Source organism: Alligator sinensis, unplaced genomic scaffold, assembly GCF_000455745.1.
Source record: "Alligator sinensis unplaced genomic scaffold, ASM45574v1 scaffold1213_1, whole genome shotgun sequence".
Classification (NCBI taxonomy): Eukaryota; Metazoa; Chordata; order Crocodylia; family Alligatoridae; genus Alligator; species Alligator sinensis.
In genome coordinates this window covers 585461-609248 of record NW_005842401.1, presented here as the reverse complement: position 1 = coordinate 609248, position 23788 = coordinate 585461, and the positions used below count along the sequence as shown (strand labels likewise).

Below are 23788 nucleotides of genomic sequence, written 5' to 3'. Positions count from 1 at the left end.
CTCCGCGGGTTCGGCAATTTCTCTCCCACGGAGTTGTTGAAGCTCCATGGGTTTGGTTCGGCTCTCTGGCCCCGGAGTTGTTAAAGCTCCGTGGGTTCGGATCTTGAGTATATAGGATAGGGATACGTCTAGGATTGCGCTTGGTGACGGGGAGAGGCCAGAGGCTGTTTAGACCTCTGTTGCTTTCTTAAGAAATGCGTTGGGTTCGTAAGGATCCGCAGCACTTAGCGATCTTCACGCTCTCCCTCTCGGACTCCAATTGCTTTCTCTCCAACTTGGGCGGAAACCACCCAAGCTCTTTATACGGCTAGCAAGCCAATTGCTAGCCGCCACGTGTGCATAATTTAACACAAGCCAATAATGGGGCTCGAATTAAAATACAAATGGCGGGAACTCCTTTGCACCGTGCATCTCTGAGATGGAAAAGAAATGCACCATGCAAAGAAGGCTACAAATTGGCGGGAAAATTCTCCGTTGCACCGGAGTTCTCCTTTGCAGCAGAGAACTCCATCGTGCAAAGAAGCTGCAATTTAGCGGGAACATAATTTAGCAGTGCCGAAGCACACACAAACAAAAACTCACAACTTTGGGTTGTGACAAATAAGATATAAAAACTGTACCTCATTTTTAGACTCCTGAAGTCCAAACGTAGAAATTTCATATAAAACTTTTGGATGAAGAAGAAAATGCACTCCATGGCAAATAGATGAAACAGGTTTAGTGACATTATGGATACCTAAACACTCCTTCATCAAAAACAACAAATGATTAATTTCAAAATTTAATAATATCTCCATTTCTATACCTTGTTTTCTAGATAGTTTTTCATTTTGTGATTTTCTTGGAAAAAAAATTGAGCTGCTATGCCAAAAAGGCCACATTACTATTCCAAGTGTCAAAAGAACTATAGTTCTCTCATCAAAAGTGCATCTCAGCACCGCATAAACATTCCAAGGCTATTGAATAAATATTAGTGCTAGTGCAGCTTCATAAATTTATATGACAGTACAAACATTTTTCTATTCTTGACAGGGTGTCATCATCTTTACACCACAATTAGGTATTTTAGTTCTCACATCTGGTTATTAGGCATTCTCTGTGCCCTTAGGAGGCACACAATCCTGAAAGTTGTACACAAACAAAGGTGCCCCTTTTACTAATGCCATTTTCACAGAGAATGTTAAGCAGAAGCTATGCACTTAATCCTTTAGTGCCTCTTTAAAACAATTAAATAGTCTAAAATTAGGCATTTTTATAAAAAAGTTCAAATGAATCGGAAAAAACTATGTGCATGTATGTACGTATGAGTGCATGTGTGCATTGCATATATGTATGCATGTATCACTAATTAAAGTATAAAAATGATTAAAGTATAAATCAACTAGAAGAAAAACTTTAATCCTCCTTTTTTTTTTTTAATTAGAAATGAGTTATGTACTTTGGAAGACCAGGAAATCTGAGAATTAGTAAAATTATGACATCACGAACAGAAGTAAAAGTGAAATGTGAATAACCAACAATATTCAAACTGCTTACAAATGCTGGTATTATATTTTAGATCATCTATTTAATGCCAATTTTTGTAAGGCATCACCAAATGTAGGATGATTCAAATTAGTAGTATGAATATTATTTTTTCTGTAACAACATTTAGAATCTTAGTGAAGAACCACAGCATTCTAGGTGCTGCACAAACTGAGAACAGTGATGATTCCTGAAGCCTGGTAGTATTTACCACTAAATGAACAAATTCTAGCCAACTCCCAAGTAAAATAATGTTTGGTTTCAACTGCTGGCTTTGAAATTCGGCCTGTATTTTATTAAATGAATAAATAGCAGTAATAAAGATACCGAGGTTAAATTATTCATTCAGGCTATAAACAGATATCACGTTTGTCCCAAGACAACGTGTGTTGTGCTGGAACCCTACAGATATGCAAGGCTGCTGTTCCACTTCATGGCCTGTCAAAGTATGTTGGATAAAAATGTGCTATCGCTTTTCCCCCCAGGATATCATGGTGCTGTCTTTAAGGTTATTACAGCCAGTATTAACAAGCTGTCTAGGATGTGTGCTCTTGCAGGCCACCTACTGTTAGAGGAGCAGCAATAAAACTTGGAAGAGGGACACAAATGTGTAATGGACTCTGCTGATCCAGTTGTGATCCAGGTAAAATCCTGGAACAATCAGGACCATGTCAAATGCAACATTTATTTATAGCCTCAGGGCCGTACACACCAGTAAATGGCTTGTGTAGAATTGCATAAGTGTAAAGGATTACAAATTAAAACATTTAAGAAAAAAACTTGCACGTCTTCTTTAAATTAAAGTTAACTCTTCAGAAATAAATTAACAGATATAAAAAGGAAAGAGTATTCCCACAATCTTCCCCAAAGTGAATACAGAAGACCTTTAAAACACAGTGAGCAGATCAGGATAATAAAGTTGCCATTTTTAGACAGTATTTTTCAGGACTGCACTGCATTTTACAACTGCACTGTAAGCTTACGCTTATATCCCTCCTACCAACTGATGTACAAAAACCTTAATAATGAACAGTAATAAGGTAAGAAGAAGAAAAAAGGAAACTGGAGTTTTAAAATTTTGTTCTCTTTTGGGGTAAAAACAACAGACTCAAGAAAAGGTTAACTTTTTTTTCATTTCTTCTGAATCTGTATAAGTCAAAGTAGTGAAAAAGTTGTATAGATGCATTTTTGTCTTTCTTCTAAATCACGCTAATTAATTAAAAGCTAAAAACAAGATTGTGAACATTTTTGTCCTTTATTAAAATTGTCAGTACGAATTTTTTTATTTTTTTTTAAAGAAGTGAAAAATCTCTGAAAAGAGCTGGTAACTCAAATGGCATAGCATGAGATGGAAGTAAAACTGGCAAGAAACAAAAGGCTGAAAAAAATCTAACCTCAGTACCCAAGCCAAATGGAATATGTAAACTCATTTGTGAAGCAAAAATAATTTACATTGAAAAAGACTATATTTAAAGTTGTTTAACATAAATAATTTAAAAAAAATAATAAACTAGGAGATGCCAAAGGTCCTTCAAAACAAGCTAAATGTATCACATCAATTTATCAATCCATTTGTATCTCAGATTCTAGAACATTTCCACTACTTAAAATTAAAATTTATGGAGCACAATTGTAATCAGTTGAACTTCATGATGTTACAAACAAAACAGTAGACTTCAAATACCATCTAGTACTACAAAATAAACAGTGGACTAGAAAAAGAGTGAAATCATCAAAAAAATACATATTTTCTTCAAAAGAAACATTACAAAACCAATTTCTTTCTAACCTTAACAGTTTCCAGACAGCACCGATAAGCTTCATTTTTTATATTCAGCAGAGGATGAGACAACAAATGGAGGAGCACCTTCTGGCTCTCAGTCCTCAGCTGTGGACTAGTCTGGGCAGACTTCCAGCTGTAAGTGGAAACAGTTAAATGCCCAAGATAAATTAGCTACTATAGAGCTGCTGTACTATATCAATAAAGCTGTTTATATTACAGACTAAGTTATAGAGGAGTTATATAAAATGTCTCACAATATCAAGTTTATCACCATTATTTTGCTCAATATTCTTTATAAAATATTTACAGTAGTAATCCTGAATAATAAATTATTTTAAATTCACTCATACAGTGAATCAGATCATTTTGTATTTTTCCCCCAGCACTGTGAAGTTGCAATGTATAGTACCATATTTACTCACATACCACACACCTTTCTACCAAAAATTAGCCTTCCCCAAAAAAGTGTGCATCTTATTGGGGGGCATGTGACATGCAAGAAGATACAATATTGTTCACAGTTATGTACATGTGACACTAGTTTTACTTTCAAAATAGATAGGTGTCTTATCATATCAAATTGTATAACCAAAACTACTACTACAGTACATTTATAGATTGATGTTTTTATAGTTCAAATAGGCATTTTTAAGAAAAGTAAAGTTGATACATGAGCAAAACAAACTATTAGAAAGCATGCTTAAAATATCATAGTCTAATCACTGTTACAATGCAGACAGAGAAGAAAAGCATAACTTTTGATTGTTTAGAACTAACAGTGGTCATTAGTAGCAATTAAAGACTTAGTGGGCATAATTAATGGGAGGAAACAGAAGAGTAGACGTTACATTTCTGGACACAGAACGTTAAGAGAATCATTTTTCTTCACGCTATGAATTGTTTTATTCACTGCTTTTAAAGTTTGCTCACACTTTCAGAAAGCATTATTTTTCTAAGAAACTGCATTCATTAAAACTGAAAATTCCAAAGCATGAGAAAAAAATCTAAAATCTAAATTTCCAATCAAAAAATGCAATATTCTTTTTTTCCAGAAACAGATTAAAATATTATTTATCCACTCTAGATGTAACAAAATTAATAAGTAAAGTTATTTGATGTATTAGCTCCCCCACACAAATTTACAACTTTCTTTTTTCTTTTATGATATGACTGGATAAATTAATGATCAGAACAAGACCAAAATTCAGATCACAAATAAATATCAAGCTTCCACAAAATTTTACTCCTCCTCCTCCTGAAACAGTATAAGAAACACAATGTTTGTATAAAAGGAAAATATTTCCCTTCTATATTAAGAGTAATAGTAATTTATTTACATATTAGAGCAAATATGAATGAATTCCTGAAGCAATGGAAAGTGTTGATGGTAAGAAAGACTACCGAGGGCCTGATCTGCCAATTCTATTAACTCAAAAAGATTCTTCTCTCCCTAAAAAAAAAAAAAAAAAAAAAAAAAAAAAAAAAAAGACAGAAAGAAAAAAGGAAAGTCAGTGCTAATGATATAAAAAATTAGTACAATATTTTTTATACATGCTCAGATGTGGACAATTCGGTGATATTTGGCTTAGCTCAGTTAAGGCTCAATTAACTTTCCTCTGTAAAAAAAAAAAAAAAAGCACTGTATCCCCTAAAATCCCATGAATAACAAGCAAAAGTTACTATTAGATATATTTAAAACAAAAAAGTTATGGGTCAAATATGTGTCTCACTTTTATGGACTGTTCCAATGAACAGCTGATTACTTTGCAGGAGACACTGAGCCTTGACAAATACCATTAAAATTTCAAAGAAAAGTGAGTGTGCCCAACGTGCCATGCCATTAGGACCACAAAGCATAAACTATATCCTTATACATCTCAAAAGTTCTTGTGCTCTTAATGTATTTAAGCAATTATTCTAAATAAAAATGCCACATGAGGATAAAGATAGATAGATATCTTAAGATTTAAAACTTCACAAACCTAGTTAATATTGCAAACTCATCTGTATTAAGCTAACTTTATGAATTATATCAGAATTATATCTACATTTTTGTACATGTGGTGACATTGAATTTCATACCTCCTTATGGGTATCCATCATAAAGTTACAAGTGCATTCAATTGAATAAGCTGCTTCTGCAGCTTGCTTATAAATGCTGTAGTTCTCAGAATTCATCTGCTCCATATAGGCTGCAACAGATTCATGAGTGTTTGGATATTCCAAAGAAAAGGGCATGTCCAGGGACAGAACAAATAAAGCAGTCAGCAAGCTCTCTGGTAACACATTGTTGGCCTTGAAAGAAGTTAAGGGAGAATTGTAAAAAAGAAAAAAATATATACTGAAACATAGTACAAACACTGGCTACTGAATTCCACTTCTGAATTAAACTGGCATAATCCTCAGTGCTGCTATTTAGATTTTTTTTTTAAGTAAAATTAATAAAACAATATGCAAAATATGCAAAGTGACTTGCAAAGAATACAAACTAAACCAGATGCAAGTTGGTGTTGAATTTTTGGCCTTGGAGTTTGAGCTGCCACAGTGTGCAGAAATATACACACGATCCAGCCATGGGATGGTCAGTTACAACAATTCTAAGGTTGAACCACTAGATGGCAAACTATACACAGACCTCCAGTTATCTTTATAGGCCTTTGCCTGTCATGATTTTAACTTTATAAGTATTTCTACAAATCCTAAACAACGTAACACTGTGCCAGATACAACACATCACCAGATTCAAGAATGGCTTAGGTAGCATTAAGTGATTACTCAGCTAAAATTAATCATCTGAAATCTGATAACTATATCACTTAACTGCTGTTCACACAGAATTATAAAAAACCCCAAATCACACACACTTCTGCTACTGTACTGAGCAACAAAAGAATAGAAATGGAAACATAAGCAACTGAATTAGTATGGCTACATTTTTTCCCAAGAACTAGAAAGAAATCGTGTAATAGTCAAATATATGCTACTTAATGGCAAATCATTCACAGAGTCACAGAAGTTTAAGGTTGGAAGAGACCTTGTGAGATCATCGGATCCAGCCTCTTGCTCTGGGCAGGAAAGACAGCTGGGGTCATATAACCCCATATGCATGGAAGAATCCTTCCAAGTGTTAGGCTGCAGAATTTCTGGGAAAAACACCCCAGAAAGTTAAGATGCAGAGCAAAGTGGTGAATTCCAATGTACAGCCATTAAAGAGAATTTTCCATGTTTTCTAAAACCTTCAGTTCCATAGACCGGGTGTAAGTAGGGTCTGGAATCAAGGAAGGAATGGGGCAACAGCACACTTTGGGATCAAGCAAGGGATGAGGAAGAAGCACGAGCTGGGAATCGGGTGCGGGGTGGGGAAGCAGTGAGGGTCAGGGGATGGGCCTGCAGCACATTGAGGGGGATGGGCAGCAGCATGTGATCCCCTGACCTGCACTGCTGCTTCAACACCCAACATGCTGCTGCCCCATTCCCTGACCAGCACTGCTGCCCGATCCCACATGTGTGCTCTGCCACATCCCCTGACCCGAGCTGCTGACCGATCAGTAGCAAATGTGTAGGAGGACATGTCAGCAGCACAGGGCAGGGGATGTGGCAGCAGCACGTGTGGGGAAATCTAGCAGCTGCACAGGTCAGGAATAGGACAGCAGTGCACATGGGAAACAGGTATCAGGAGGGGGGAGAGATGGCAGGGGTGGCAAAGGGCAGAGGGAGTAAGGGGACAGGCAGCAGGGATGCAGGCAGTGGGCGGTGGGCAGAGGTGGCAAAAGAGTAAGGTGCATGGGAGAGGCAGCCTGTCCCCCAGCCCCTGCAGCTGGGGATAAATTTATTATGACCCTCCCAGTAATTAGATTCTATAAAGGGAAAATTATAAATTTGTTATAATGCTCTTTTTATGGAATCTAATTGTTCTATAATTATTGGGGGATTGTCTTAAAGTCAAAGTCATCTTGGATTTGGGTAAATATGGTATTAGATTGCTATCTAAAACTTAGAAACTGCAAGACTGTGTAACACAACATACTGATTGCTTTTGCCTCTAGACCAATACGGCTACAGCTTGGATACCTGACACATGGAAGATAAAAAAAACAGCTAAAATTTGATAAGTGAAATATTCATAATTTTACAAGGAAGGAGCAAGTTTTACCACCTGAAACTTGAGACCCTGCTCTTGCCTTTGTTCAAGGTAATTTGCATTATCACAGAGCCCAGAGATACCTCACCACATAAGAAATTCCTGTGCAGAAGAGCATTCCATCTTTTTACACTTGTGTGACATATGAAACACCATAACCAGAAGGAAATATGACTACATCCTGCTCGTCACCAAACAACTTCTAGGTAAACAGACTATTCCAACTTTTCTCTGAACCTAATCTGCATAAAATGAATTGTTCCAAACAGGAGATTTTACCACACCTTCAACAAATATGAACTTTCATTTCTACCCAGGAGAACTTTTACAATTTTTTCTCCTATGCCTGAAGAAGGGTGTGTGTGCCTGAAAGCTTGCAAATAAAGAAAAATTATTTTGCAAACATCCAGTTGGCCTAATACAAGATATCACCTCTACCACAAGTTCTGATTCCTTTAACACAACATAATACTACTTTGCACGCAGTACCCTTCAATTAATAATTAAGATCACTGCAAAATGCATTGCCAAGGGCATTTCATATTCTAGCTGTCAACTAAAAGGTCTTCACTATTTTAATATGAACAATAAGTGAAACAAAAATAACTATTTGAACAGAGTATAGCTTGCTAATAACAAGTAGAGGGCAGCATAGCCTTGCAAACCACTAAGCTCTTTGACTGCTTTGAAAAAAATACAGCAGTGATAAACTTATGTTTCTGTTTAAGTATCCTATTAAAACTCTTATCCAATTAATCAATCTAAGCATTTAAGCCCTGTGTAAGTCAGGCACTTAATTAGGTCAATTCAAGTCTGTTTCCTGCATGACCCGATCTACTGAACTAATATAATTCCAAGATACAGTACCTGGAAGTGACACATCTTTAATCACTGTACAATGATGGCTTTAATCCTGATGCTAACAATACACTCTCATGAGAGAATACTTGCTATGTAATACCAATGTCCCTTCCTCGTGCACACTGGCCAGCAAATGCACTAGGAAGTTTTACTGCTTCAAGCCACCTGCTTCTGCCTGGTGGGATTCAGGACAGGTCCCCTACGGCTTATTTTAAACTTGAACAAATGTTGCTCATGCAAATATGACCTGCCCAAGGCTTGAATGGAACATTCTATACCTCCTTCTAGCTGATGATAAAGTTTTGATCTCATTCTCATAGTTAGGCTGGAAATATGATAGAGGACAAACAACACCGGATTTTGTCAAAAACAATATGGAAAAAAGTGTATTTAAAAACACCCATCTTTGCAGAAAAACAGTACTGGATCATGGCCTAAGACCCTTTGAAGCTTTAAAATCATAGCAGATGGTAGAGTGCTGTTTAATTCCATGACTCTACCACCTGCAAGATCCACCAGCCTGTTTATCTTGCCAACTAGCTACTAGCACCAAACACAAACTAGTTGAGAGAACTAGTTCTTCAAACTTTCCTACTATTACAAAAGGACAAGAATTACTATTACTATCATCCTCATCAATACCATCATTATCATTATTGTTGCTGCTGTTGTTATTATAAACAATGCTATAATTAATCTTCCTCTTCACCTTTTCTACGGGGAGAAGGGTTTGTAACAATCGGACCGTGAAAAGTGAAATACTTATAAAAGCCATTCTGTGGTGCACCATCATCATCTCAGGTTGCTCTGAACTGACATTGCTTTTGTGGTAGGATATGGTTTCTCCAAGTGAATTAAAAACTGTAAGCAGCTTATCTTTCTGCAAATGAAAACAAACATACAAGAATGTCAATGGAAAACATAATGAAAAAAATATCACAGCATTATAGCATCATTCAAACAAATAAAACTGACATATTTAGGTAAATATTAAAAAGACAAATATAGTTCATTTTACATAATAAAATACTGTAGTAGTATTTTGATTTTCTTTTAAATAAAAATACTATTAAAAGTTCTGGAACTGTCCTCAACATTTCCTATGTTTATTTAGCTTAGATTTTGTTCCCCCCCCAAGCAAATATATTAAAAACAAAAAAAGGGAGCTGTTTTGAACTTCTGTCACTTGCCATATTTACATAAACACAACACTTTAAGAGTGGAGACATCAGATCCTAACTTGAATCTTTAGAATGAAAACTTTATCCAGTAAGAGAAACATTGAGAGCAAAGTTCTAATTAGTTCTATTACTCTTACTAGGAAAGAATACTGTGTCTCTGGAACAAATTAGGAACCTTAGATAGAATCACTAGCAAATGAAATCAGCTCTTTGGACACAAGAAAGGGAGTATGTAGAAAAGGAGGTTAGCAAAACCTTCTTTTCTAGAACACAGGTATCTGATAGTCAGATATACATATAACTCACCTTATTTTTGATCATTCACAACACTAGATTTAAAAAATGGTGGTCACTGTAAGTGTCAAAGCTGAAGAGAAATTCTACAAAAGAGGTATGTTTAACAGCTAGCATGCTATTTAATACAACTCAGTGCCCACGCTCTGATAAGAATGGACAAACGGTACATGGATGCTGCAGACCCCTCTATGGTGCCACACACCACGCATGGAGGCATTCCTCATGCTGCTACCTTGCAGCACAGCGGGGGGTTTTGACCCTGGGAGATTCTGGGGTCAAAAAACCAGAGCCACACTCAAGCTGCCAGCCAGGCTTCCTGCCACAGCTGCAACCCTGGGAGGCCCCCAGGATCTCTGGTAAGGCTGCTGGAGGCAGCACAGTTGCTGGCCCTAGCCTCCCCTACCCCACTGGGGGTAACCTGCCACATGCCAGAGTGGATGTGGCATGGACACTCCCCAGGGACAAGCAGCTGCAGCACAAGGTATGCCGCTGCTACTTGTCCCCAGCAAAACAAACCTCCACACTCATCTGGATGCACCCAATAGGTCCGAAATTTAAGGAAATTACAGGAAACGTGAGAATCAAATAATATTTCTTCTAAAGTAAATACTGTCGTGAATTCTTACATAGCAAGGAGGAAAGGTTTATGTTAATCTAAGAGACTACAGAACATTGATTTCTTCCTGACTCAATAACAGAGCAGCTAAACCCTCTGATTTAAGCCCATTAAAGCAGTATTTTAAAATCAAGGATAGAATCAGTTTAATTTCTTCTAACGGACACTAGTCTCACTACTAGTTATGAACCCAAAGCAAAATGTTGAGAATCTGAAGCAATTGATATTACTAAGAACCGTATCTGAAAAGGACAGCACATTAATTCAATCCACAGCACATCAAATTGGGAAAAGCTACAAAAACTAGTAAGTACGGAAAGCATACGCCGTATTAAAGGGATGTCAGTAAAGAATAGGACAGTGCCCTGCAAAGTGCCCATTTCACATATCCAAGCTCTGAAACTGACTCTACATGATTCATTGCTCTGCTTATACAAACATACCTTTTAAGGGGTTTGCCAATAACGCTTTACCCCTTCTCTCCAAACATAATTGCAGTGTATACTTGTTCTTTTGATGATAGAGCTTATACCAGTTCCCTGACTTGAATAAGTTGTACTAGCTAAAGAATTTTTGTTGCATCATAGGTGTGCTAGGTTAGAGGTAGGTTGCTTCCACATTCCTAGAAAATACCTCTACAACGGTCAAGTTTTAGTATAGATCTTGGTTGGAAGAAGAGGGAGAGATCTGACTGTTTCTATATAAAAGAAAGTGTTCTATTTTCACATCAGTCCTATTCAAATAAGCATATTTATCCAAGCCAAATAACAGCTAGTCAGAGGACTAAAATTTAATTTGACACCAAACATTCAGGAAAAATTTCAGTGTAGTCTTAATATTGTTCAATAATAACAGCCCTTGAAAGACTGAAATCAGCATTACATTCCAGGAGGTTAAAGCAATAGGAAATCTGCCATTCACTGCTGGGGTCCTGTAAATAACAATTATGGTAATGTTACCAGCAAAAGTCTGACACAACAGCATACACAGCATCAGATGTTTAAAATTTTACAAAACTATGGGAGGTATCATTTCATACCTGCTGACATTTTCATAATCAAGGCGAAGCCTTGTGGACTCAGAAGTGAGCTGAACTTAAACTCCATGGTAGTCCCTAGTCTGTGATACTGATATGTAAACTAAATGAGTGCATATTAGATTCAGGTAAATGAAAATAAAACCACTACAGTACCCAGTATTTTGATATTAAATTTTATTCTGTCATGCATTTATCATGAATGATCCCCTGTGTTTTAAAAGATATCAAAGGGAAGGAAAAAAAATTGTCATCCTGGAAGCAGAGAGTTGGGAGTGTTGATATCCAGGAATATGTGGAAGGTATTCTGGGATGAAACAATAAGTAGAATTCTCTTCTAAAATGCTAATTTAATAATTAATTTCAGCACACAAACTATGCCATTATTAGTTTTCAGAAATAAATAAATGGAGTAAGTAACTTAGTTTAGGTTCTCAAAGGCTGCCTCAGGAAAAGTATGCCCCTATTAGAAAGTCAGCTATAAATATAGTATATAGGCTAGAGGGAAATTTGAAGAAATTTGGCAAATTCAGCCAACATGCTACCCTCCTCCCCCACTCTTGAGTCTCCCCAGCAGGTGTAGGTATGCGTTGTCTATGGCTAGGTACAGATGTTACACTTCTTGCACAATAAGTGTGCAGAGAGCGCTCTATAGTCATAACCGAACAGACATTCACGGCACATAGGAGCACTTTAAAAATGATGGATCCTGCTCTAAAATACCCCTGGAGGAATGTGGTATCAGACTCAAGCACATAAGGTTAGAGCGCTTTATCGAACATCTGTACCAGATCCTGTCACAGCTGAAGTTAGGTCTCAGTCCCCCAGCATCCCAGGGGCCCATCATAGAGCAGCATGATAGCCTTGGCTGGTGTTCATCTGTTGTGGGCCAGCACAGACCAAGCCCCGCCACCACGCTGTCACAGAGAGGAGACAGAAAAGGCTGTCTCCTCCCCGTATGGCTGGGCAGGAGCATGGGGGAATTGGAATTCTGAAGTGCTTTTGCCAGGGCAGGTGACACAGGACTGTGTGTCTGGCTGAAATACTCCTTTTTTTTTTTTTAATGTTTCAAAGTACAGCTCACCAAGACCTGAGCCAGCAAGCTGGGGGAAGCCTGCATGGCAGGGGGACTCCATTTCAGAATCACTGTGGCCACTGCATGCAGTTTTGCGTCATGCACTCCCCAGCTATGCGGTAAAACAGAGAACTTCAATGACCTGCAGCTTAGTTTCTCCCAGTTCCCACAGGGACAGTTAGTGCAGCTCTTCAACCCCCATCTTGCAGAGGAGGAAAGGGATCTAATTCAGTGTCTGCTTTGCCTCTACTTTCCTGGAACAACATCCATCCTTCCAAGAACCAGACCTTGTGGCCTCTCCCCATGATGGCTGAGAAATCCTACACCCTTGCCATGGGAATCCTGGCTAAAGACAGAGTCTCACAGTAATCTGGGAGGTCTGAAGCCTACCTCGAGTGTTGGGGGCCCACCAAAGGAGTGAGGTGAAAGCAGGGAGGGGAAGAGGGGAGGACAGTGCATTGCGGGTTGCCTGGAAGGCTTGAGCTACTGTACATGTTCCAAAATGGAACAGGCCAAAATAGTATTTATGCCCTCCAGGTATATCTTGTCATGCTTTGGTGTGTTGTCTCATGTACGTTTTTATACAAGCCTTTTGAAATGTTCCAATTTTCATTTCTGTCTTCTATCTTACAGTACTTACACTTAGAAAGTTGTTCCTGAGTTTTGCTAAACAGTTTCATATATCCTTTGATGTTCTTCAGAGCAATGTTCCATTTTTAATTTTCTTGAGTAGTCTCTAAACCAGTCACTCATATCTTGTTGTCCTTTTGGGTTTAGTATAAGTAAATCTTCTCAAGTCATTTATAGATGTGCTCCAGGGGGCAGGGGGCGCAATTTAGTTAGCGAGTCATGCTAATTAAAAGTGCCCAAGTGTCGTGTGTATCAGCATCCCTGTGCTGAAAAATGGTGGTGGAGTGCTTTGAACTAAAGCTCACCTAACAAGTTTTAGTTTAAAGCACCCCGCCGCCATTTTCAGCATGGGGACACTGATACACATGACACTGGAGGCTCCAGGAGAACATTAGTTTCTGCACTCCAGCAGACTCAATTAATTCAGCGTGTCAGAGCAGACTCGATTTACAGCACATCAGAGCAGCCTCACTACATGTTTATAGGAGCCCTCAGTTCCCTTTTCCTAAATGTGTGTTTCATTCAACACATTCAGAAAATGAAAATTAATACTGGATATTTTATTAAGGTGAAACTTCAGTATTTTCTATTAAAAAAGAAAAACTAGAGTTTAAAAGAAAAATCACGCCAATAACATTAAATTGTTGACATTATTACAGTTTTAGCATCTGAAAAAGTAAAATCTGTGATCAGATGTACGTATTCTCCAGTAGAAGCGGCAGATATTTACAGAAAAGACAAGCTATTAAATACCATTAACAAAAATTTAATGAAAAAAAATCTGCCTAAACTTACCAACTCTAATCCAAAGAGGCTGCTATCTTCCCAAACATCTTCTGATATAGCATCACCGATAAGAAATATGTCTTCAGCAAGCAATTCAAGAACTTGCATTGTCACTTTTCTACTGCCTAGAAATGCAAATGAGAAAAGAGAAGCTACAGGAATTCCAACAGAGACAGGATATTAAATCATTTAATGTTCAGAAAGCCACCCTGTTAAGCAAGGAGTACTAGAACTCCGAACATCTCAGAACTTAATTTCTTTGTGCCTCATGCTAGTCAGCTAGCACCAATTCTCATCACTGTTAACACTCAGCAATAGCTTTGACTAATGACTGGTTTTTCTTTTTTTCCTACCGAGAACATTGAGAGCTCATGTGCTAGAGGACTTGCTCTATACCAGAAAATATTAGCAATCCCTCACATTTCTAACGATAAGACAGTTTTATTTTTACTTTAGATAATTATTCACCGGCAAGCTAATGAAACTCACTATTTAAGTCAAACTCTTATTGAGAAAGTCATACTCTACTTGGGAAGCCTCTTTTAACCCTCTTAGATTCACAATGGCTAGCTTGCCACTCATAAATTGAGTCTAGCTATAATAGTACTCTCTTTACAAAAGGCTGTTGGGATTTTTCTTCTTCATTATATTCCCATTGTGCTATACGAATTTTCAGAAAATTAATTGCATTTTTATAAAGTTTGCAAGTAAAAACTGCAATTGCTGGAGTTCTGTTATGTTTAACAAGAAAGAAACTGATGAAAGAAATACAAGAGACTGGATAATATTCAGGCTACCTGTATGAAGTAAGAACAGTTCAACAGTAACCACGCTACAAGCAAGAATTCTGCGATTACTTTTACTCATTAGATACTCCAGTTCTGGGTCTCCTTGGTCTCACATAGCTGCCATCAGATTCTGGCCCCTGTATACCTACATTAGTGTTTCATATACAATAATCTCCTCCAAAAAACCCTCAAAAATATAGGTCCTAAGTTAGAAAGGATACTTGTCAAAACTTGTCCCCTTTCTTTACAATCAAACTCTAATCCAGCTCACTTTCCATTAGGTATCAGTTTAGGGGGACACAACGCAAAGGGGCTTGGGCTCAAGCATTTTTCCAGACGCATTTTATAAGCGTGTCTCAGGGAGACACAAACAGAGGTCCTGGAACACCCTCTCATGGTGGGACCCGAGGCTGGGCTGAGCTCCCAGAAGGACGAAACCAAAAGCCCTAAGAAGGGGGCTTACTTACCTTTGACAGGAAAATCTGCGCTGCGCCGAGAAGAGCTGCCAGCACGGTTCATCAGCCACTTTTATTTGAGGCTGGGAGCAGCACCAGTGGATGTCATCGAAACCCGCTGCCTGGCAGATTTAAAAGCCGGAGGCAGAGCAGCAGCTAAGCCAGGGATAGGAGGCAAAGCTGCTCCCCGGGCAATCAGAACCACAGAAGCAATGGATCTGTGGGGGGCCAGACGGGGACCCACCAGAAGAGTCCTGGCTCCCTTAAAAGGGTAAACATCCGACTTGGCAGGGCAGCCGGGCCAAGGAGGATAGCGTCAAGGGATCCCGACGACCACAGATGCCGGAGCCGTGAGTGGGGTGGGCTGCGGCCCGAACCCCTACTGTTCCTTTTCTTTTCTCTTTTTTTTATGTTAGCATCTTGAAGGGCACCCAGAGCCCGAACTGAGGAAGGCATCCCCAATTGACCCGAAGGGTCAAGAAGAGGAGTGGAGGTAGCCTTGTCGAATGTGATGGCTCAAAGATAAGGCCAAAACAGATGTTGAGGCAGGACCAGTCCCATACCCCGTAGACCCCCGGGGTGAAGAAAGATACTGAGGGACAAGCAAGAGGGGAGAAGAGTAAGAGGGAACATCAAAGAGACAAGATGGCAATCCACTACCTCATCATCCTGAAGGCTGGTGTATGACTGGGGTGTAGGGGAGGTGGAGCCCCAAGAATGGCTGCAAGGGGCAGCGCCCGGTTTGCAAGGGAGAACCCCACTACTGAAAGGAAGATCAAGTCGTGACAAGCGAGTGTCGGGGCCTCCCTCGGGGTCGAACGCAGCACAGCGCCCAAGTCCCAGGGACACATCCCGCCGCCTGAACTGGGCGTGCATTCTAAGGCTGCTAGAGAGCACCTATACCAAACCAGGAGGGTGCAAAGTAAATAGTTTATACATAAAACATAACACCACACCTACCATCAGTGAGAGTTCTACTGTATCTTTGCACTCTTTTTTAGCATTCCTAAATGGCATAAGAAAGACTCAGCAATAGCATTGCGGCACAGAAAGTGTCCCTTCCCTTACTGTAAATAACTGTTCAGAGGATACTCATGGGTCAAAAAAAGGTAATGCTTGTATAACATGAAGAAAAAAAAACTCCCCAATAAAATCTGACCAAAAAGTGAGACTATTTGCATATAAAGTTTTATAGACTTCCAGATATAAATTTTATTACTGCTGTAAATCTCATATTACTTGACACTGCAGTAGTTCAGAGATGCACCTTACCTAAAATCAACCCATGTAGGAACCTTGTGGAGGAATTTTTGTGGAAAATTTGTTACTGGCTTTCATTGTCAGTATAGAAATAGTTTCATGATAGTGAAATCTCCACCCTTTAGCCCTCACTTTAGCTTTTGTCTGACCAGCCAGAAAGCTACTGCCAATTTATCAGTGGCCATGAAAGGGTTAAAAACGGTATCTGCCATGCTGAAGACTGGACTCTACCCCTCTCTCCATGCTGATAGCAGGCACAGAAGGGAAAGAAGCAGCAACATTAGTCCCCATGCTCCTATTCTAGCATGGGGGAGGGAAATCAGCTTCCCTGCTTAAGCTTCCCTAGTTTTGGAGAGAGATTTTTGTGGAGAATAGGTATGCAGTACTATTTACATAATGGTGGTGGCATGTCCAGTTGGGCCCTTCCTGCAGTTCAGTTGTGTTACATAATGGTGGTGGCACTTTCCTGCAGTTCAGCTGCGATATTCTATGACTCAGACAGCAGAGGTGACACAACTTTAGGACTGTCCAAAGCAGTAACTCTCAAGAACACAGGAGGCCAAGGTTTGAAAGTGGCTGCTTTGGCAAAGCAGGCCCACCAAAATATACTGCATTTGGAGTCAGCTAGCAGGAGGGAGAGTCCCAAGCAGGTCCTGCCCACCATCTCAGCTTGGACATGCTGGTGTCATGGTATAGACATATCCTTAGGAACCACTCTAGAAGTTGCAATGAAAAGATGACAACTTTCAAGGAGATGCAACTTTGAGGGTGGAGGAGAGTATCTGCAGTGGAGCTTTTACCTAAAGCCAAGCCAGAAGCTGCAGATGAAATCCTCCTCAAGAGCAACTTACAAGAACAGGGCAAAAGAGAGAGCCCTTGCTTGCTCTAATTGGCAAGCATATGAAAAAAGTTTCTTAGTAATAAGTAGTAATAATGGCACCATTTTTCTAATAAAAACCAGGAGTTTACTTGCCCCTAAGAAGGTGCCTTAAAATAATGATGACTATTCCTACATTCAATATAATTGTGCCTATCAATTCTGCAAGCAGATTCTGGAGTGTAACACATTTCTAATGTACAAGGAAACAAATGCTACTACCAAACCCTGCTGATTAGGAAGGCCCAAAAATATTTAAAGTGTACATCTGATCAAGATTGGTTTACATTATGAACACCTTTTTAATAAGGAAGGGTCAGGTGAGAGAAAAGTTGAGTAGTACATTAAGATGTATACAACTGAATTATTTTATTGTTTTGAAATGTATACGAGTTTCAATTCAGGATATACATATAGATATCTATCTATATATCCTTTTATTTTAGAAAAGCTTCTGACCTGAGGCTTCTTGCATTTAAAATATATGGTCTACTGAATACTACTAAGCTACTGTGTTGCCTTCAATACAAAGCAAAATAAGATTTTTAACATAGTACTAGGTTTAACATCAAGCACTCATTACTTACCCAAACTTAAGCTCTTTAGGTATTAGAAAGTTCTTGAAAGCCCAAAATTAATGGAGACAACCATTTTCAAAAGGAGGTTCTCTCGACCTTGTGCACTAGGCATTTTAAAATTGGATACTAAACTAACCTAATTCATTTCAGGAGTCAAATATAGTTATGTTTCCTTCAACTATAAGACTAAAGCATTTATCCACATTCAGTGAGGTTAAGCCCCCTTTTACAAGTATCTTGGCTAGTGATCCAACTGCATTTAGAATGTGTATAAATGTTTCATTACTAAAAGGGCAAGGGAAAATTAAATTACTGTATGAAGGCATACTTGTGCAATTATTGAGAAAAGTTTAGAAGTACAGCATGATATACCCCATTTCCCTTCACCATAAAAAGGGTTCAAAGATAAGCAACCAATGTGCAGCTCACCCACAACACTGGTCAAGGAAACAGTTATTAAAACTTAATTAGGAAAGTTCAGAATTCATCACTATTTAAAAATGCAAAACGAACTGTTGAGCAGAACTGTGGAACAAAGCAGTTACGTTTGCATACCCACAAGCCACCCACCCAAACCCCTATGACTTCAGCCAAAATAACCGACTCCCATTATCATACACTCATGCATAAGTCATGACTTGAGTCAATGTTTCTCTAGCAAAATATAGCTCCTCAATGTTTTACTTCAGGTTTTGTAATAAACTAGTTTAGCAAGCAAAGCTTTAATGATTTATTCTGCAGAATTTTCAAATGCATTTAACAAAGAATAAATCAATTACTCTTCAACTCGCATTTCTTCCTTTTTCTTGCTAATTATTGAAGCTATGCAATTATGTCTATACAGAAGAAATGGAAAGGTGACCGTAACACAATTAGGCATATCTATGATAGCTTGCAATGGTAACAATGATGAAAACTAGTAACCCAAGTCTGTAACCACAGTCACCAGCTGGCTTGTACAGTCTGTACTTCTACAGTCTCTAAGCAATTGTATCTTTACTACTGCTGTTATCCATGCTCACTAGGTTAAAAATAGTGTACTTGTGCTTACACTTATGTTTCCATCTTGGTTTGTAGACATGGCCTGCATCTGACAATGGCCTTTTCATTGCCTAACTCATTATTTTTAATTGTAGTATACTGGTTAGTCCCCATGTTCACTTTATTTTTGTGTGTTCAAAAGCAGTCTATACTATTTCAATTTTCAGATGATAACGTCACAGCAAGATCAAACTTTTTAGCAAAAGTGGTCAGAAATTAGAGGATGAATAAACCAAGACAAACTGGCTCGGTTTACAACACAGTTTATTATATCTAAACAAACAGTTAAGCGTTCTTTAGGCTCAACAAAAACTTCAAATTTCTGCTGAATATCACATGCAGATTTTTCTGTACTAAGTTACATCACAGAAGATACGCTTTGCTCTACGGGTCTTTATTCAGATTAAAGTAGGAAGATGATGTCAAGAAAATGAAGGAAGGATACTCAACCTGGAAGTTTCCATGCCCAAAATCTAGGCTGAGCAGCAGTTGCTTAGGAAAAAGAATAATTCTATGGAAGATTAGATATAGCTAATTTTTCTTCCAGTCCCCCTTCCCCAGCATTTTCTCTTCTACTATAATTTCTCCTCATGGCATCTAGATTTTCCCTTTCTTTAGTCAAGAAAAAGGCCTTCCAAACCCTGAAGTCACCTTTCCTTTGGAGATTCAATGATTCTTTTCCCAAATCTGTTCATTGTAAACTTAGTATTAACTGCCACAATAACAGGTTTACACTTAAATCAAAAATCAAATGAAACTCCGTTGTCTGGATAATTTAACATTCTATGTTTTGTTATAAAAGTTGATTTTTCCCTCAATTACCTGGTACTTCACCAGTTTTTTAAAATAATGATGCGCAAATACAGCATCTACGATATTAATAGGACCTATGACTGTTCAGCCAGAAATCTGTCCCCAGGGTAGTTCAACCACTACTGCTAAATGGGTTACCCCAGAGGCTAGGGACTCTGTGCACAACAACCCTTATTTCATGGGGTCCACACTGCACACAAAGCTCACAAAAGACTTGGTTATTAACTACTTGTGATTCATGATCATCTTGCAGGAGCCAGGCAAATGTATAATCACTTGGACCAGGGGGTTTCAACCTTTTTTAACAAGTGTACAGCGAGACTGAGGCCCCTGCGGTAAGGGTGGGAATGGAGCTGGGGCAGATGCTGCCCAGCCGGGGCTGGGCATGGAATGGAGCCACAAGCAGCTTGTCGGGGGGCACGGTGGAAGGTGGAAAACATGTGCCCCGGATCTGTGTGCGGGGTGAGGGCGAGCTGTTCCTGCAGGCTGGGGCAGGAGTGACTGGGGCGGACGAAGGTGGTGCTGGGAGCAGGGCTATGGAGGGGCTGCAGCCACCCCAAAATTCATGGTAGCCCCCACTCCCAGTACCACTACCACGCACCCCGAGCACAGTCCTGGTCCAACCCCCACCAGGAAGAGCCAGGCACCACCCTAGCCACAGTCCACGGTGACAGTCTGCCTGCCTTTGCCCTGTACGCAGATCTGGGGGCACATGCCCCTCTTGCCCTCCTGGGGTGTGTGCAGTGGCAGGAGCGGCCCCCCCCCATACCCCACTGGATGAGCTGCTCATGTCTCCATCCCCTGCTCCACCCTGGCTATGCAGCGCCTGCCCCAGCCCCATTCCCTCCCTAACCACAGGGGTCTCAATCTGCCCCCCCCACCACACCCCTTCCCTCACAACAGACTTACCAGCCAAACCTGGCTGTTCTCCATGCTACCAGGCTGCGCTCCTGGCCGCCTATGTGCTGCGCTGTGGCTGCGTGCACGCACAGGGCATTTATCGGCCATATCAGCAAAAAAAAGACTATTGCCAATGCAGTCAATTTTCCTTATACTGGTGCAGCTCTAGTAATTTTTTCTCATGTGTTCTGCATATCCCCCAAGACCTTTTTAAATACCCCTAGGTGGTACATGTACCCCCGGTTGACAGCCACTGACTTAAGCCAATAGAGCCATATGAAGAACTTTGGAGATGTAAGTGGAAAAAAAACAGGGAAAACACTCCAGCCTTCCACAGACTATTACAGCAGCTGTTTGGGAGCTTGTAGGGTGAAACAAAAAGAAAAAAAAAAAAATTGTTAAACTTTTATAGTGGTAGACATAACTGAAGGACTCCTGTAACCCCTGAGAAATGGTCTATTCTAAATACATCTTTGACACCAGATCACATTAGAATAACATTCCAAACTAGTACTAAAAGCTGGTGTGCAACATTCTGACCTGTTTGAAGTAATTATCAAATGTCATTCACTTAATGGGGTCAGGAAGTCACTCAGTGAATCTATGAAGCAGAAAACATCTCTTCTAACATATATGAATATATACAGGTTTCCCTTGCTTTATGATGTACGTGCATTCCTGGAAAATGGCGCACAACTCGAATTCGCATAAAGGGAATACTTTCCAAGACCTGGACTGTACTGACCTCCAGACACATTTATACCACTTTTACAAGACCATTTTGTACTCATCAACAGCAGACAGTACACACAAGCAGAGGGCAGTGGTGAATGTGGGGATGGCAACTACAAAAACACCTGTTGCAGACAACGAGCGAGGAGTACAGATCCACACAGGAGACTGTATTTTGGTCACTCTCACCATGTGCCGGAAAAAGCAGCTGACTGGGGGCTTCCATCACACCGATCGCAAAGGAGTCAATTTACCTCAGAAAAACTTCAGAGAAAATTACAAATCATCTACTTCACCTAATCTACTCCAAAAGAGACCAACTCAGGAAGGAAATCGCCACATACTACAACAACTTCAAAGACAGAAATCCAATCATCTTCCCTAATAATATTCAATGGATACAAAGAGACCACGAAAAACTTTCTACAACATTCATCCTACATAAAAAGAAGAAATGGAACAAATTACTCCAAGAACAAGCCCCCTAGCCGCAAAACAACCATCAGAGGAACAACACCAACACCTTACAACATTCCAACCTCAGACTTGATGAAACTGAAAGCAGCAACCAACCCACAAATATCATCACTCTCTCCACATACACAGGCTTACCAAAACTGAAAAATGTGTCCTTTCTATAGGCCTAAATTTCTGTCCAGAAAAATACCCTAACAAAATACTTCAGTGCAAAGACCTACAATTCTTTCGAAGCCTCTACCTCAAGGAATATTTCCATGACCAAACTGAATCCACTCCCAACAACAACTCATCCTCTGACAATACTCAGGAAAAGATCAACCCCAAAAACATCAGATTGGACACCTCAAAGTGGACAAAACCTTAACCTTGACCGCTACATTGACTGCTTCAGGGAAAGAATGAACAATGAAATAAATAATCAACAACACACACCACCATAATAACCTCTCTCTACCAGAGAAAAGGGCCATAGAATCTCTAAAATCTAACCACCAAATAGTAATAAAACCAGCAGATAAAGGAGGAGCCATAGCAATCCTAAGCCATGAAGACTACATAAAGGAAGACAGACAACTATCTGACATCACCTACTACAAAGAACTACAAGAAGATCCTACTCCCCTTTTCACCAAGAAACTCAACAATACCATCAAATCATTTCTATCAGGATTACAAGAAAAACTACAGACCTTGACCCCCGCCCACTACCTAACCCAGGAACTTTTTACATGCTCCCTAAAATCCACAAACAAAGGAACCCTGGCAGACCTATCATATCCAACCATGGGACCCTAACTGAGGAAATATCAGGTTTCGTTGAATCACTCCTAAAACGGCTCATCACCCACAGAGCAAGTTTTGTCCAAGACACTACAGACTTTCTACAGAAATTTAAAAACATAGACCACCTTCCCAGCAACACCCTCCTAAACACCAGGGACGTTACCAGTCTATATACCAACATCCCACACCAGGATGGCATCCAAGCCTGCCTTACATATCTACAGGAACAAGATTACAACTCAGAACACAGACCCAAAGATATTACTGACCTTATACACTTCATCCTCACACACAACGATTTCACTGTTAATAACCAACACTTCCTCCACACGATGGGAACAGCTACAGGCACCAAAATGGCCCCACAGTATGCCAAGCTTTTTATGAGCCACCTGGAAGAAGACTTCCTCAAGAACTGCACCATCAAACCCTTGCTATACTTAAGATATATCAATGACGTCTTCATCATTTGGACTGAAAACCTACTATCTCTGATCGAGTTCCATCAAAAATTCAACAATCACCATCCCTCCATCCGACTTTCTCTAGAAAACTCCAACATCTCCTTTTTAGACATGATGATCAGTATCCATAATGGTAAAATACAGACTTCGTTATACAAGAGACCCACAGACCAACATACATATCTGCACAGAACCAGCAATCACCCCAAACACACCAAAAAAGCCGTGATATACAGCCAACCCCTCAGATACCACTGAATTTGCACTGAAGAGAACACCCGGGATTGCCACCTCACCAATCTTAAAAAGGCTTTCACCCAACAAGGACACTCCTCCAGAGAGAGAGATCGCACGTTTGAAAGAGCCACCCGGATACCACGTGAAGAACTGCTGCAGTACAGAAGAAAAACCCCCGCAAATCGCACACCGCTGGTTACAACACATCACCCCTCCCTTGAACCCATAAGGAAAATCCTCAAAAAACTGCAACCCACACTAGAAACAGACCCTATTCTTAAAGAGATCTTCCCAGAGCCACCCATCCTAGCCTTCAAACAAGCACCAAACCTCGCCAACCTCATCACCAGAAGCAAACTTCCTCAAGCCCAGAACACACCAAATGGATCCAGACCATGCCATGCATGACAAGAAATGCAAAACCTGCCAACACATCTCCACCACCCCTAC

At 39.7% G+C, this 23788-nt stretch overlaps 1 protein-coding gene across 1 annotated transcript in view; it reads right to left on the bottom strand.

The window, feature by feature from the left end:
* Positions 1 to 23788, bottom strand: part of RTTN (rotatin) — a 147871-nt gene that overhangs the window by 104255 nt on the left and 19828 nt on the right. Inside the window, exons 9-14 of the mRNA XM_025211349.1 lie at positions 13940 to 14055; positions 9019 to 9189; positions 5390 to 5602; positions 4645 to 4757; positions 3314 to 3440; positions 621 to 746 (exon numbers count right to left, since the gene is read on the bottom strand). Coding sequence (XP_025067134.1) covers positions 621 to 746; positions 3314 to 3440; positions 4645 to 4757; positions 5390 to 5602; positions 9019 to 9189; positions 13940 to 14055 — 866 coding nt within the window. The remainder of the gene's footprint in view (positions 1 to 620; positions 747 to 3313; positions 3441 to 4644; positions 4758 to 5389; positions 5603 to 9018; positions 9190 to 13939; positions 14056 to 23788) is intronic.